General features: G+C 45.7%; 1 protein-coding gene across 3 annotated transcripts; it reads left to right on the top strand.

Moving 5' to 3' along the window:
• Positions 1-47: 47 nt before the first annotated feature.
• Positions 48-16671, top strand: INO80C (INO80 complex subunit C). Of its 3 annotated transcripts, none has more exons than XM_032467246.1 (5): positions 48-346; positions 9390-9500; positions 10553-10664; positions 11597-11664; positions 16291-16669. In XM_032467246.1, exons 1-5 carry the CDS (start codon positions 191-193, stop codon positions 16420-16422), a joined length of 579 nt encoding a protein of 192 aa, XP_032323137.1. In that variant the 5' UTR covers positions 48-190; the 3' UTR covers positions 16423-16669. The 3 variants fall into 3 exon arrangements, 2 of the variants coding, with proteins under 2 accessions (XP_032323137.1, XP_014413643.1); XR_004314912.1 differs by having other exon boundaries at positions 53-346; positions 11597-11786; positions 16291-16425; XM_014558157.2 differs by lacking the exon at positions 48-346 and adding an exon at positions 463-751 and having other exon boundaries at positions 16291-16671.
• Positions 16672-16695: the final 24 nt, after the last annotated feature.

The following is a 16695-nucleotide window of genomic DNA, read 5'->3' as shown; positions in this document are numbered from 1 at the left end:
ACGCCCTCCCGCCCGGAAGGAACAGACGGCTCCGAGCTCCGCCTTTTAGATTCGGCCGAGAGAAGTCGACGAAAGCTTTCGGAGTCCAGGCCGGGTTTTCAGAAGCTGAACGGCGGAAGCACCGGCGGGCCGGAAGTTCCAGGGCCTGCCCTGAAGCGGGGAGGGGGGAGGACGGAGACGCGGGGCAGGAATGGCGGCTCAAATTCCAATTGTGGCCACCACTTCCACGCCGGGGATCGCCCGGAACAGCAAGAAGAGGCCGGCCAGTCCTTCCCATAACGGTAGCAGCGCCGGGGGCTACAGCGCCAGTAAGAAGAAAAAAGTGTCCGCCTCCGGCTTCGCGCAGGTAGGCTGTCAGCCGCCTAGTCTGCGCGTGCGCGGGGCCGAGCGGCGCGAGAGCGCATGCGCAGGGCCGGGGAGGTGGGCGAGGGCGCGTGCGCCGGGTCCAGTGGGGCGGGGCACAGGGGAGCGGGACCTCTGCGCCGGGCTTTGCGGTGCTACTTCTCTGGTAGATGCGGGTCTGTGGTGCGAGTGAAATACTTTTTGCTTGGTATGAACACGTGGGATTTGGTTAAAGAACCACCCGCCTTGCACTGTCCATTGGGAGAGCAAGGGAAGTGGAGAGACTGCTACTTAGTAGAAGGACTGCCCCTCCCCGTCGAGGTCGCGTTTAGAGTGAGGCTTGGGACTCTTCGTGAGTTTCAGTGAAGCAGAAGTTTGCGTGTCTCACCGTGACCGGAGTGCCCATGAGGTACAGAGCGCCCTAATGAACCGTATGGAGGAATACAAAGATGTATTGATACGGATGATTTCCCTCATCCTTAGAAAAGTGCTTTTTTGACCCTCTGTTTTCCCTGTCCCGAAGTGAGTTTGGTCTTTCCTCATGGGGCTGTTAATGAGGATTCAGTGAAATCATGGTCGTAAAGCTCTGGGCACAGTGCCTGACACAGACTTCACCGCATCTGGGCAATCTGGAGTCCGCAGTTCCAGCAAGGAATTTTCAGCAGAAGAGTGGCTTAGTTAGATGAATGTTTTTCTTAGCTCCTGCATTGTATTTAAAGCAATAAGAGAGCAAGGATGGAGTGTGTTACTTTGTGCTCTCCAGCACATGGTGTGGCATGCTTCACCCAGAACGATGTTCTAGAGATTTTAACTGTCTGCGGCTTTCAACGTCCGTAATTGTTAGTGCTTTCCACCTCACCCCCCTTTAGAATACTTTACCGAAGTATGCTTTGCGTACAGTAAAATGCTCAAACCTTAATATAGATCAATGACTTTTCATATATATATCTACCTATGTGGCCACCACCCAGATCAAGACAGCATTTCCAAGAGCTCTAGAAATCCCTGGTGACCCTTTCCAGCCAGTACTCTCTTCCCTCCCTGCCGGAGGTAAACACTACTCTGACATCTCTCACCATAGATTGACTTTGCGTTTTTGAACATATGTAAATGGAATCATACACAGCATATTCTTTTGTCTGTTTGGATTTCCCTGTAAGACAATGTTTTTGAGAGTTATTCATTCCTTCATGTTATTACCTGTATCAGTACATCTGGTACACTGTAAATATACCAAAACTAATGGACACTTGAGTTATTTTACAGTTTTTGCCCTTATGCATAAGCTGCTCGGAACATTCCTATACAAGTCTGTGTATATAGATGCTTTCATTTCTCTTGGGTAAATGGATAGTAGGGGAATTGCTGGATTATAAGGTAGACACACACGTAACTCAGAAATTGTTGAACAGTATTTCCCAAAGTAGTTGCACTGCTTGTCATTCTCAGCAACAAAGTTTGAGAGTTCCAGTCTCTCTACATCCTCAACAATACTTGGCATCGTCTGTCTTTAATTTTAGCCATTCTGATGACTGTGTAGTGGTACTTTGTTATTTTCATATTTGTGTCTCTGATTACTAATGATATCGATCATCTTTTCTTTTGTTTTTGACCGTTCTGATATCTTTTGTGAAGTGCCTTTTTTCCTCATTGGGTTGTTGTTGTTTTTAGTTATTAATGTACGGGAGTTCTTTATAGACTCTTGCTTGGAGTCCTTTGCCAGATACATTGTGAGTACCTTCTCCTGATATGTGCACAGTGCATTTTGATATCCAACTGTGCCAAAGTCAAGGCATGTAGTCAGTACATTGGGAGGAACTGTTGTTTTGACCCTAAAGGTAGCACTGATCATGACTCCCACCACAGCAAGCTCAGAGAGTAGGCGAATGCTTTCAGGATGCTGGAAATTCCCAGCAACCCAGCTTGGTGGAGATCACAACTCTGGTGGTCTTAGAGCTCTCCCCATTAGGAAGGGCTGCCTGCGTAGTTATTCCCTGTGGGTCTTCTCCATCTCAGCAGCCTCAGCAAACCTTCAATCTGTAAAGAGAAGGGCATTCCCTGGAATAGTGAATTCTTCTCTTTGTTCTCTTCCCAGTTGGGGTTTAACTACCAAGGTACATAGCCTGTTACCCAACTCCCACCCTCAGCATCTCATGAAGAAGGAAAAACACTTGGCTTCTGTCTCCAGAAAGGAGTCTTAGGTTTTTTTTTTCCTGTTGTAACATGGCATGCCCTCCTAGTGCCCTTGTCCACAGCAAATGCAGGCGATAGCTCAGTGCTGCTCCAGGGCCTGTCTGGATTCTTCCTGAATTGACCCTTATCTGTTACCCTGCTCAGCCTTTCTGTTCTGGTTAAGTTCAGTTCAAGCAGCAAGAATTTATTTCTGTTTTGTCTTCAGCAGTATATTTAAGACATTTCAATGGATTATAATTTGTTCCTAACATCCCAAAGTCCTTCCAGGAGGAGAATGACATATTGTATTAGTTTTCTATTGCTGTCATAACAAATGACCACATCTATTTCTTGGTTCCTGATTCTGTAGGTCAGCAGTCTTGGCACAACAGGACTGGTTTGGTTCTCTGCTCAGAGTGTCACCAAGCGGAAATCAAAGAGTTGGCTTGACTAGTTTCTTGTCTGGATGCTCTGGGGAAAATCTTTTTTGAGGTCGTTAGCAGAATTCAGTTCTTTACAGTGGTAGGACTCAGGTCCCTGTCTCCTTGCTGTCAGTTTGTCACTGTCCACATTTCTTGCCATGTGGCCTCCTCCGTCTTTGAAGTCAGCTGTGAAGAATCTCTTTTGTGTCTGATCCCTATCACTCCTCAAATGTCTCTGACTTCTCTTGTCTCTGACCTCTGAACCCAGATTTAAAGAGCTTATGTGATTAGGGCTGGCCCACCGGGATAGTCTCATTTGTTGAAACCAGCTAACTTGAGACGTTAATTATATTTGCAAAACCCCTTCACAGTGGTACGTATGTTAGTATTTGCTTAAAAACAGGGGAAAGATGTGTGTACACCAGAGGCTGGGAATCTTAAGGGGCATCTTAGATTTCTGAAGACCTGAAACAGATAGGTAAATCTTGTCATTTCTAACCATGTACCAAAGCTGATTATAGGTATTCTCTGGTATTGGTGCCTTAGTGGTGGGACACAGGAAGGTAAGGACTCAGTGTAGGTGATGGTCATCAGAGAAGGAGGTGGGGAAGAAGACGGACTTAAGGTGGCCTTTGAGGGGTGGTGGGTTTGGATGGGGAAGGCCTTCCAAAGTCGGGGCGGTGCACATATATCAGATTGCCCCAGGTTTCATCAGTGGGAAATGAGTGCTTTATATAAATCATTGTAGTTCTTGAGTTAAAAGGGACTTTACAGGTCTTTCAGTATCTGAATTTCCCTACTTCAATAGTTCCAGCAATTTTATGGCTTACAAAAAAGCAGTGCCTGTAAAACTTCCACGGGATGTGAAAATTTACAAAGGACATTTACATAGACATTAGAGTGCTTTTTGAAATTGATGAAAATAACTTGATGGATTCTTCAGGTGGGTTTTACTTTCCAGAATGAGCATGCTGTTACTAAAGTAAAACTGAGTGAATAGATGAAATTTAAAGGGCTTTCTGCTTGGAAGTCCTCAGGACTTGAAGGGCATATTTTTGATCTAAAAGTATTCTGAGCAAAGCATTTATAGAAGTCTCCTTTATGTCAGCCCTAGAAAATGATATTAAATAGTGTAAGAGTACTAAAACAGTTTTGTTGTATTATTTCACCTAGGTGAATCTTTAGTTCAGCAGAAATTCTTAGTGCTTATGTTTGCTAAATTGTACCAACTGTCACAGAATTACAACTCTTTGTTTAGATTTGTATTTTCATTGTAACTAATGTAGTTACTGATTAATTATGTCATAATCTGGAAAGTGCCATCTCCCATCCATTCTGGTTGTGATACTTTGAAAATGATTAGTGTTAACTTGGATTGGAGAACAGATACACTGTGCTAAAGTAAAAGAAATTATGATAAATAATAATAACACTTACTGGGCATTTTTTGTGTACCAGGTACTTACTGTTCTAAGAATTTTCTAGGTACTGTCTCATTTAATCCTCAAAACAACCCTCTGTGAATTGTTATTCTACAGATAAAAAGACGGGAGCATCGAGAGGTTAAGTAACTTTTCCGTGGTCACACAGCTAACAAGTGGTAGAGTCAGTATTGGAACCCAGGCGGAGTACCCAGCATCCGCATTGTTTTTTCTTGACCGCCTCTCTTAATGTCAGTCTTGCTACTGTGTACCTTAGAACATGTGCTTAGATCTCTAATATAACCAAATCCAAGGTGCAGAGAAATACTTTGGGAAGGAATTTTATTAGATCAATACAGGGCATTTTAGACTTTCCAGGTGCCTATTCAAGTTAATAAGTTCTACGGAGAAACCTAATTAACCTATAGGCAGAGTGTTACATAACAGGCTGATTTGGGATGGTTGAGCAGTTAGCACATCTAACTAAGTTGAGAGGCAGCAGTTTCTTCTTTAGAAAGGTCAGTGCCAAGTGCATATGAGGGTAGAATCTTCTGTAATTGGAGACAGCCAGAGGATACTGGGCTGATTTGATTTATTCATCTAAAAAATCAATCATACTATCCGGCCTTTTAAAAAAATCATCATAATGTTAGTTTTCTTTTTTCCATTTTCAAAGTGGACATAAAACATCAGCCAGTCTTATTCCCCCAAAACCATTATAATTTGTGTTTTCTACGTGTATCTCCACGTGGAACACATGTCCACGGTTTTCCATAAATTCTGCTCGGTGTACATTGTGTACATTTGGTGTCCATTGTGTGCCCTGCTTTTCATTTAGCATTTCATGCCCCTTCCTTTGTGTTGATAGTCTTCTCAAGGAATTAGGTGCGCTTATTTAACTGACTTGATTAAACACTAGGCTGCATCTCACTTTTTTGCTGTTTCAAGTTACCCGACAGTACCCCTGAAGTTTTAGACTGAGTCAGGTGCTTGAATCTAGAATACTATTAGGTGGTTGTAACTGGGCACTTGGCACTTGAGTGATGAGACAGAGGGCATTTGTGTCACTTCTTTGTAATCGCAGACAGAAGGCCCCAGTTATCCCTGAGTCTGAGTCCGCCCTGCAGGCTGTCGTCTGGAGACGTGAAGCCGTTTATTTGGGCTCTCGGGCTGGGTGCGCTGAGGCCTCCCTGACTCCAGTCTCAGTTGGGGCAGGCACTTTGATGGCAGGCTGGGCTACTCCTCCTGGGACTTAATCAGCTCTTTTAGTGCTACAAAGAGGGGACAGCCCTTAGGGCTGGGCGTCCCTGCTTCTGATCTCTGGGCGTTCATGTCTTGGACGGGACAGTTTGGCTTGTGAAGTCTTAGTGTTAATAATGGTTTAGTAACATGGAAACTACATGTTTTCAAATTTTACTTCTCTGCAGCCCAGCCTACAGACTCGGTCCTCCCCTTGACTGAAGGTCTCTCTCTCTCTCCTGTCCATCACTAACAGACCCAGGGATCTAGCTTGGCTGAAGCCCGGGGAAGGGAGCAGAATGGGGGCACAGTACCAAGCAGGGTGGGTTTAGAAGGGAAAGAAAAGCAGAAAACCCAGCTCTGGGCTCAGAGTGGGGTGTTCTTTTGCACCTGGTCAGAGAGAGAAGTGAGCCATCACTGTTTCAGAGGCAGGATACGGCCCTGGAATGACATGGCCCAGTTCATGTCAGAATGGCATCCTTTCTCTGCCCCATCCTCAGCTTGACTCCTCAGCGGGGGTCTGGCCTGCTGACGAGGGAAGAGGTGAGGGTGGGTGAGCAAATGAACAAGAGGACCAGTTCTGGGAGTCAGTGCTCGAGCACCTTCATTGCCTTCTTACTACCCGAGTGGCCGATGCAGACATCCGACCCTCTCTTCCCACTGCCGCCCCTTCCTCTCAGCATGTGCACCTGTCCGCTGCGCATCCTCCCACTGGCAGAGCTCCCTGACCTCCCAACCCACACGGGCTGCTGAGGCACTTGCTTTCTTCAGTGGCCTCTGCAGTTGCGCCCCTGCCCAAGTCTTCCTCTTCTCTCCTGTTCCCTTATTCATTCTTACAGTCATGTTTATGTTCATCCATTCTCGTTTTATTCTATGGGCGACAATCCATTATTAGCTTTCTTCATTCTTTCATAAATTTATTTATTTGTAGCAGCTTTTTTGAGATAGAATTCACATACCATAAAACTCATTCTTTTAGAGTGTACAGTTCAGTGTTTTATAGTATATTTACCGAGTTGCACAGCCATCACTACTGTCTCACTTCAGAATATTTCCATGACCCCCACCTGCAACCCCTACCCATTAGCAGGCACTCCTCTTTCCCCTGTCCTGCCAGCTCCTGACAACCGCTGACCCACCTTCTATCTCTGAATTCGATCTCTCTAGGTACCTCAGATAAATGGAATCATACAATTTGTGGCTTTTTATGTTTGGCTTCTTTCAGTTAGCATAATATATTCAGGGTGTATCCATGTTGAAGCTTGTATCAGTACGTCACTCATTCTTACAGTTGAATAATATTCCATTGTGTGGATAAACCACATTTTGTTTATGCATATTTATTAGGTGATGGACATCTAGGTTGTTTGTACTTTTTGGCGATTATGAATAATGCTTCTATGAATATTTGTGTATGAGTTTTCGCATAGACATGTTCTCCGTTCTCTTGGGTATATACCTAGGAGTTGAATTAGTGGGTCATATGATAGTTCTATGTTTAACACTTTGAGGACCTACCAGGCTGTTTTTCATAGTGACTGTACCCATTTACATCCTCACAAGCAATGTATGAGGGTTCTAGTTTCTCCACATCCTCACCGACACATGTTATTATGTCTTTGATTATAGCCATCCTAGTGGGTGTGAAGTGACATCTCATTGTGGTTTTGATTTGTATTTTCCTAATGACTAATGATGTTGAGCAAATTGCCCACATTTGGCTAGTGGTGACCTCTTCAAACCAACTCCTGTGTCCTTTAACTCACCCCCATCATTTTTCGAGTGCTATTGTGGTCTGAATTGTGTTTCTTTAGGATTCAAAAGTCAAAGTCCTAACCCCCAATATGCCTCAGAATGTTAATATATTTGGAAATAGGGCCATTAAAGAGGTAATTAAGGTTAAATGAGGTCATAAGGATGGAGCCCTAATCCAATATGACTGATGTCCTTATAAAGAGAGAGAAAGACACTGGGGTGGGGTTGGGGGTGTACAGAGGAGAGGCCATGCGAGGACACAATGAAAAGACAGCCATCCACAAGCTGAGGAGATAGGTCTCAGGAAATGCTAACCTGGCTGCCACCTTGATCTTGAACCCTTGTACCTGCTGGAAGTGCTATAACCATGAAGGAATAATCACAAGGCAATTTAAAAGTTAGTTACGTACAAACTGCTAAATCTAATCTTTGTTGTAAACTTAAAACTGACAGGGACTAATCCTGATGGAAATTTTAGTGAAGCATAAATAAAATGGAAAACTTGGAAACTCTTTGTGCTGTACAGAAAATGACTCCATGGATTTTGCACCAGAAAATACAGAATACAGGAGGGAGGGGGAGGAGGCCAAAAGACCAGAATTTGTTCCTCATCCCCAGGGCAGTGGGAAGCATTAGCCAGCTGTAAATAGGAGTGACGTCAAGCTTACATTTAAAAGCGTGTCACTTACTGTGCTGTGGAGAGCGGAGCGGGCTAGATGTGTCCCACAGAGGCCTCCCCTGAGCCTCAGAGCTGAGGAGGGGCTGAGGGAAGGCGAAGGACAGTGGGAGGGAAGAGGGAAAGGAGGGGAGAGAGGGAACTGTGGCTACAGATGCTGGGAAAAGGATGAGAGATTGGAGCATCTTAGTTCTTAGAGAGTTGACATCTGAGCTAGGCCTTGGAGAGGGGAAAAGTAAGGAAAGACTGTGACTGGGGGCAGCATGAAGGGAGGGTTAGTCCAGACAGAAGAGGGGTCGTGGGCAGAGGAGAGGGAGAGCACAGGCCCTCGGGAGAGACCCTGGAGAGGAGTCTGTGAAGGTGTGTGAGAAGAAGCTGCTCAGAGAACTGCTGCAGCAGAGCGAGTGGTCCTGTCTCCCTCGCCCCTCTTCCCCCAACACGGATGCCGTTCTTGGGGGTGGAATATATATTTATGTATATATGTATATATGTGTGTATATGTATATGTATATATATATACATATGTATTTATGTATATATGTGTATATATATATATACACACATACAACCAGAATTCTCCTGCGCTGCTGCTGCTGGTGCATTTACCCAGGGGAAGTGAAGACACATGTCCACACAAAGGCTTGTGCAGAGTATTCACAGCAGCTTTATTGCAATCTGGGAAGATTGGAAATTGCGTTACAGATCAGAAGTGATTTCTTACTTTGGCTTGTTTTTCCTTCTTGATTCTTAGTTTAAAAGGTTTTTTGTTGTAAAGCACGTTAGCCTGCTGGTCAGGACACTCTGTGGCCGCAGCCAGTTGACCTGTGGCCCTCCCTCCCCGTCTCCCTCCGTTCTCCTTCCTCAGTAACGCCCCATCCTGGGGTGCCCTCATGCACCCCAGCTCGAGCCTGGGTCCTCCAGCTAATGGGCCCCTTAGAGCGGCTGGACCTTTTCTGTCTTAATGACACAGTGTGGTAAGAGCAGCAGGAGTAGGGGCCGTGTGGTGTCATGGAGATGGTGGGGGCTTTGGAACTGGCGCCACCTGGGTTTGAATCCAGAGCCAGTCACTGTGTGGCCTTGAACCCGTCCATCAGAGCCTCAGTTTTATCCTCTGTACACTGGGGATAATAGCACCTACCTTGCAGTGGTCCATGGGGGTGCCAGGGAGCTTGGTGGCTGGGGTCCTGGCCAGCAGGGGCTGCTCCCGGTCTGGTAGGCTCTCCTCCGGTGCAGGCCGTCTGCTGGAGCTCTGGACGCACTGTCTTCCCTCGTATGTCCTGTGGCATCGTCTCGTGTCCTGTGAGGAGCTGAGTTAGGAAGCTCAGCTACAGGAAACTGACCTCATACTTACTGTGTTTTAAGGGTATCAGCATGGAAGCCATGAGTGAGAATAAAATGGTGCCCTCGGATTTTAGCACAGGACCTATGGAAAAAGCTGCCAGACCTTTGCCATTTAAGGATCCCAACTTTGTGGTAAGCATCTAATGCGTTTTATAAATTAAAAAAAAAAACAATGGACACCCACACCTTGGCCTCTGATCTTGCTGGGCCCGCAGCCCAGGTAGCACAGGTGTGCCCTTCTCCATCCGTCCAAGCCACCGCCTTCTCTGCCATGGGCTGCGTGGGAGGGACGGGGGCAGGAGAACAAGGGCCCTTCCTGCCATCTCCCAGTGTGCCGGTTCCCAAGGATTTTGGTGTCCTTTGTGGAATTCATTAAAGAATACTATGTTGAGGGTAGGTCATTTCCACAATGATTGTTCAAGTTGCTTTTTCATTGGTCTTGCATGAGATTTAGATGAGGCTTGAAATAATGACCTAAAAGGGGAGTGCTGCTCAGTAATTTCTTTAGGTAAATCGAAGCCACTGGGCTGTAAAGTAGAAATAGGCAGCTCTTCCTTTTGTTCTAGAGGCGTAGGATAAATTACGTGATTCAGATTATACCATTAAAGTTTGTTTTTCATTAATTAGCTTTGAAAATGCAGTGTTTACAGTGCCTGCAACAGATTTTTAGTATTCTTTCCATTTTGTTTTGTCATCGTCATAAGACAAAAAAGAAAAAAAAATTCCAGAAGGCTTGCTGTGCCATGATTGTGGCTTACGTGGGTTTTCCTGGAGCACCAGTAATTCACAAGGCGGAGATGTCCTCGGAAGGGAGTTTAAAGATGTGGTCATGGGTTTAAATCTAACTTTGTGGTAAATTTATTTTAAAGTAATGGGAAATCATGAGTGAATTCCATAAAGTTAGACCCAATAAAGGATGTGATTCTCTATGTGCATATAAAAAAATAACCTTTTATTTCTACTCCATCAGCAACTAACTCATGCATTTTGACAATCCAAAAGCTGTGTTTTTTATAAGTAAGATTAAAGTATATGGTGTCATAGTTTTTTAAAAAGCCTTAGGGTACAGTGATTGCTAATTGAATGAGGAGTTTATTACGGTTATGAGTAAGCATAAATGTCAGATTTTGAAATGATCATCTCTGTTGACTTTTGTTTCTTCTAATCCACGTTTTCCATTCGAGCACTCTGGCCATGGTGGTGCAGTTGCTGGCAAGAAGAATAGAACCTGGAAGAACCTGAAGCAGATTCTGGCTTCGGAAAGGGCATTGCCATGGCAACTGAACGATCCTAACTGTGAGCTGTCCAGAGCCTTCTGTGTGTTTATAATGTTCAGACTAGGAACTTTCTTATAACAAGCCCGCATTATTTTATTGTGTTTGCATTTGTGTAGGAAACAGTTTTTAGCTTAGGAACTTTACAGTGGCTTCAATACAGGGAGATTATCTGTATATTTCCTCATAGCTATATCTGTGTCGAATTTGTTTGTTTGTGTTGTCGTGGATGTGTGGTTTTTAGTGTCACTGTTCACATTTCAATCTGGAGAAGCAGGTCCTGATATGATAATACTGGTGTTTCTGTCAGACCAATTTCTTATTCAGAAGTCTACTCTTAAAATTTGTTTCCAAGAAGGTTGCCCAAGATTTAGGAGAGTTTCTAACAACCATCTGAGAGGCCAACTCTGTTTTACTCTCTGAGCCGATGTTTTTCCGAGTAAATGCTTTATGCTGCAGGATTTCCAAATCTGTGTTATGTGCTCTGTTCAACTTCACTGGAAAGTACAAGTTCGAAGTTCCTTCCATCTCCTGCCCCACTGCACGTCTTTCATGGGGGTGACTCAGACGGGTGACCAGTGAGCTAGTCAGTTGCCTGGGTGTGGTGTGTCCAGTGTCTGGACGCTCAGATCCAATTAGTGGGTTTTTGGCATCTCCTCACCATCAGCCCGTGCAGCCTGAGACAGTGAGAGTGGCTTGTGGGCGGATGAGCTTTCCAGTGGTTCTGCTGGAGTCGAGGGTCCCTGGGGACAGGGCAGAGCTCGCTCTGGAGCCTGCACTTGGTCTGAGACCGCCTGCATTATTTCCCTCGGAGAATGCTCTGAGTACTTAATCACAAAGTAAAAAGTTTGGGAATACTTTCAAACAGTATTTTAGGGGAAAAAAAGCTGTGTGTGGGGGAGAGATCTGAATGTTTTAAAGCCAGTTTATCTTCTTTTTTATTTTTTTCCCTAGACTTCAGTATTGATGCCCCTCCGTCCTTCAAACCAGCCAAGAAGTATTCTGATGTCTCAGGTCTTCTTGTGAGTATAATTCCATCTCTACGTCTCACAACACTGAACTGAAAAGATTTCACAGTCCTGTCTGTTCAAACAGTGCTGAATATCGACACTGGTCCTGCCTGGAGGCTGTACACTCTGAATAGGTAATGGGTTTGTGCTGAAGCGTTCACGCATTTATTTTCACGCAACCAGGGGCAGCGTGTGGAGAGCCCGGAGCGAGGACTGCTCCAGAAAGCAGGAGGCCTGACTTTTACTTCCCCTTCCTCTGCTTCTTAATTCTATATGATAACATCAAAAAACCAAAAAAACCCAATGATTTCTCTTTTTTACTACTAAAGTTTAAAAATTTTCCTGCATTTTAGAGATGATTGTACTTTAAAAAAAAAGATGTTAAACTTCTGTAACGAGGCACTATGGTAAGAGTCATGATTTTCAAACTTATTTTTAAGCATCACGATCCCTTTTCCAAATGAAATCTTTTACAGAATCCTCTGGGGCCCAGTTACCCACTGTGGTCCCATGTGGATCTGGTCCTCCGTCCTTCTCCCCACTCCCCACCTCAGGGACCCCTGTGGGTGCTCGTAGGGAACACAGTTGAAAACCGGCAGTGTAGTTGGATGAGTGGGACTTGGGTTGAGAACGTCATTTCCTTATTTGCAGAATGTAGACTAAGTGTGAAACTTTCCACTCTCCTTTTTCACTATTATTAAATTTGGAAGATGGGCTTCCTCTCATAATCGTAGAAATAATGAGACTTCACTTTTTAAAACTCATATACATCATTTAAATGCTTTATCCTTTTATGAAAATGTATGACTCCAACTTCTATAACAAATGAAATTAATGATGGGCGTTTTACATTGGGGAAGATTTGAGTTTTTCATCCTATTTTTGAACATAATGTTAGTTTTCCTCTCTGAATTAGTCATGTTTTCTCCTCCAAAGAGCACAGCCTCCTCGTGTACTACCAGCTTGTTAGCACAGACCTTAAATATAATGATCCTTAAAAACAGGGAGTGGAAGCACTATCAAATGGTGTGTGTGTATGTGTGTGCGCGTGCATGCACACATGTGTGCGTGTGTGCACTGGTTTCTTTTTGCATCCATTCGTGGGCATGTATCTCTTGTTAAGGTCCCCTGAGGGGACTTCAGTTTGAGAGAAATGTTGTAGTCTCAGGCTATCTCTTGTCTACTGCCTGAAAATAGTTGCCTCATATCTTTGACCCATTTTAATAGTTGTTTATAGAAGGAGCGCTAGTCTGGCACCAGTTATTCTGTGAAGGCCCAAGGTGGAAACTTCTCCCGGTACCATTCTGTGCTGAGCCTGCAGCACGGACCACGTGGTTTATGGGCAGACTTGGAGGGTGGTTCCTTAGGATGGCGCCTTATCCTCCCCATTATCAGGCAGCTCATCTGTTAGGGTAGCGGTTTGTTTACACACACTGGGAAGCATGAAAATCATTTTGAAAAGCATTGTTCCAGGCCCCTTGATGTTACTGGCAAAGGACTCATCATGTTACACATGACTAACCTCTTGCCCCACTGAATGTAAGACTTAAGCAATTCTGAATATACAAAGAACTCTCTCAAATCATTGAAAGACAACCCTGTAGAGGAATCAGCTAAAAGGATATAAACAGACAATCACAAGGAAGAAATACAGATGACCACTATGTAGATAATCAATTTCACTGATAATTAGGAAGAAGACTCATCAGGGAGGGAAGAAATGAAGACACTTGGTTACATACCTTGTCACCAACATAGAGAAACGGATACCCTCCTACGTGGCTACTTTGAGATGGGAGTCCACATTGGTCCCGATTCTTGGGAGGAGAGTTTGTACTACCTACCAAAAAGCAGAAGCTGACGACCCAGGAATCTGCCTTCTGCGCAGCTCCCTAGAAAAAGAGTGTGTACAAGGAGCTTCATGCAGAAATGCGTATGAGAAAACGTGTTGGCAATATATTAGAAACAACGTGAAGGTCAACCGGTGGGGCGGGGCGGGGGAAGTTCATACTGTTCTGTGAATTTGATGTATAGGTAACAACGTGGATAAACTTCCAAGATGTACTGTTTAGGTGCAAAGCAGTTTAAGGACCTGGTACCACTTAAGTGAAAATCAGTACACACTCACACAAAAATACCGGGTAACTTCTCTGGTGTGTCTCTATGTGTGTGTATGGGTCCGTATAAACACAGTCTGGAAGGCTGCCCACCTAGCAGTGCCTTCCTCAGGAGAAGGCACAAGACTTCTGGATGGTAGATGGTGGTAAAAGGGGACTTCAGGCTTATTCGTAATGTTTTCTTTCTTTTTTAGCGGAGAATATGTTCACCTGTTACTTACATAAATTAAAGTGACATAATTAAACAGTAAAGCCCAGCTGGTGTTTACACTGACCACTCTGTTCCAACCTGCCAAGTGGCTGCTTCCCCTGCGCTGCGGCCTGGCAGGAAGGCGTGCGGGGTCATACCTGCACTCAGCCCTTGTTACGAGGCTCTGGGTGAGGTGGGGCAGCAGTGAACACTGCCTGCCCCCTGCAACAAGGGAGGCAGTAAAGCCACCTGCTGCCTGCCCTCGGGGAAGGGGGCCTTTGCTTCCCCCAGGCTGGAGGGACGGCGTCCAGAGGAGGGCAGGCGTAGGGGTGAGGTTCTTCACTTGTTCGTCTCAGACATGTCACTCAGCCTCCTTCCCTCTGTTCAGAACACGGAGTCGGGTCCCATCTGTTCAGGTTTCTGTTTGGCCTTTTTGTTGGTGCAGTGGTATTCTGTATTCCGCATTATTTGTTCAGCAGTCTTCTTGGCAGTGAGGTCTGAACTTGGGCGGGCCGGCTCGGCACAGTTCAGGGTGGGAGTGGGGCAGCCACAGGGATGGAGCCAGGCCAGAGCTGGTTCATCCATGGAGGCCCGATGATCAAAGCCAGACACATACGCCTGCACCCCTGCTCGGAACTGCAGGGCAGCCTCCTTGCCTGTTAGGACATCTCACTGCCTCGGGCAGGAGCCCTCATAGGGACTTGCTACTGTTTTTCTAGTTAAGCCTTCCTTCATGTGACTGTCATTAAAGGAAATGCAGTACAGAAAGGCAATAGCCAGATTAAGCCAGAGGATCAAAGTTTTGTTTTATACAGAGCTTTAATTAATCTTAGCTTTTTAGGAATAATCTCATTTTCCTGACACACAGACATCAAATACCTTAGGGAGGTCCCCAGTGGTGGAATTGAAGACTTTTGAGATTGTGAGAAACCCAGGACAACTGAGTTCTCTCCAGCTTGGTGCTGCTTCATCGAGCCTCCTTCCTTGTTAAATCTCAGCATTGCTGCGAGTCTGGTCCACGCAGAGATAATCAGCGCCAGTGCAGACAATCCACACTTGAGTAATTAGATGTTATCTGTCTAGACATTAATGGCATCTTTTATAATTTTTGAGAGGAGCTCCAAATGACTCACTTTCGGGTTTTCTGTTTCGAAGTCTGTCAAAGCCATGTGCCTGGAGGTACAGTAAGTGAATTACTTTCACCACTTGGCACATGGGGGGAACAAGACCAAAGGGGGATTTGGACATGTTGGTGGGAAACAAGTTTTCTTTCCCGAGATTGTCTTGATCGTCCATTTGTTCATTCATTCACTCATCCCTCATTCGCCGGACAAACACTAACTGGAAGCCCGCCGTGCACTCTGCATCGCACTAGGAGACGGCACAGCCAGGAGTCAGTGATAAGCCAGCCACAGGGTTCTGGCCTCGTGGAGCCGCTTCTCAGCCTGGACTGCACTCAGGGAATCAGGCAGATAATAAATGTAGAAGCAGCAGAGATAAGCCTTCTGCAGGAGCCAGATGTGGTGAGGGGCACATGAGAGTGGAGGCCTGTGGGAGCACGTAAGACTTCCCAGATGACGCGACTTGGGGCTGAGTCGTGAAGGATGGGCAGGAGATTACTGAGCAAGGGAAGGGCGAATGGGGCATGACAGGAGGGAGGGACTTCGAGCCAGGGTCCAGATCCAGAGAGTAGGGACATGTGGCTGAGAAATAGGCTCAGGAAGGAGGGGGCCCAGGCAGGGTCTGAGGAGCCGTGCTGTGGACTTGGCCCTTTGTCCTGAGAATGGAGAAGAGCCGTTGAGAGGTTGCACGAGGAAAGACATGATCAGAACTGCAAGCTGTGACAATGCCCCTGCCGTAGATGTAGGGTGGCCATCCCTTCCAGGGGAAGAGGCTGTGGGTGGACAGTCCAGCACTGCAGTGTAGCCCGGGGAGCCATGGCAGTGGCCTGGGGAGGGAGAGGAAGGGCGGGAGAGGAGTGCACTTGGCGGGTGGTGCCCCTCCCTGCCTTGGGAAGCAGATCTGGAACATGTGTTTGAAGCAGGTGGGAGTCTGAAGGCAGGGATCGTCGCAGATTCAGTTTTGGACATGCTGCGTGTGGCCCTGAGGCCCGGGGTCTGATGTGGGGGTTCCCTTTCCTGTCTGTACCCTGAAGCATTTCTCAAGTCTGGGAAGCTCACGTGTCTTTGCCAAAGTGAGCAATTTAGTGTTCTTGGTGACAGATGAAGATATATTTCACTTTCAGTGAAACAGAAAATAATTTTAAACCTGAACTTGAATATCACCTCCAACAACCACCTCCTGCCTTCTCCATGCCTGTTTCTCCCCCAGGCCAACTACACTGACCCCCAGAGCAAGCTGCGTTTCAGCACCATCGAAGAGTTTTCCTACATTCGGAGGCTGCCGTCCGACGTGGTCACTGGCTACCTGGCCCTGAGGAAGGCCACCAGCATCGTTCCCTGAGCCTGGAGGAGGGGAGTGAAGTGGAGAACTGTTTCAAAGGCAGACTTTGGACTCAAGATTTTGTTTCATGGAAACAAACTCATTCTGCTGTCAATCTGGAAATGTCAGTGTTGTGCCTTGGAAAGAATGTTTGGCTTTAATTTAAGGGTTTTTTTTTCTTCTATGTTTTCTTTCCAAGTGTGATGTTTCCTGTTGAATTAAATTATACTTAAGTTGTTGCCGCAAGTAAAGTTGTTTGACAAGAAAATATAAAATTGTGCTTTTAATTTAACC

Source organism: Camelus ferus, chromosome 24, assembly GCF_009834535.1.
Source record: "Camelus ferus isolate YT-003-E chromosome 24, BCGSAC_Cfer_1.0, whole genome shotgun sequence".
NCBI classification, from domain to species: Eukaryota; Metazoa; Chordata; class Mammalia; order Artiodactyla; family Camelidae; genus Camelus; species Camelus ferus.
This window is presented reverse-complemented; position numbering and strand designations above follow the sequence as displayed.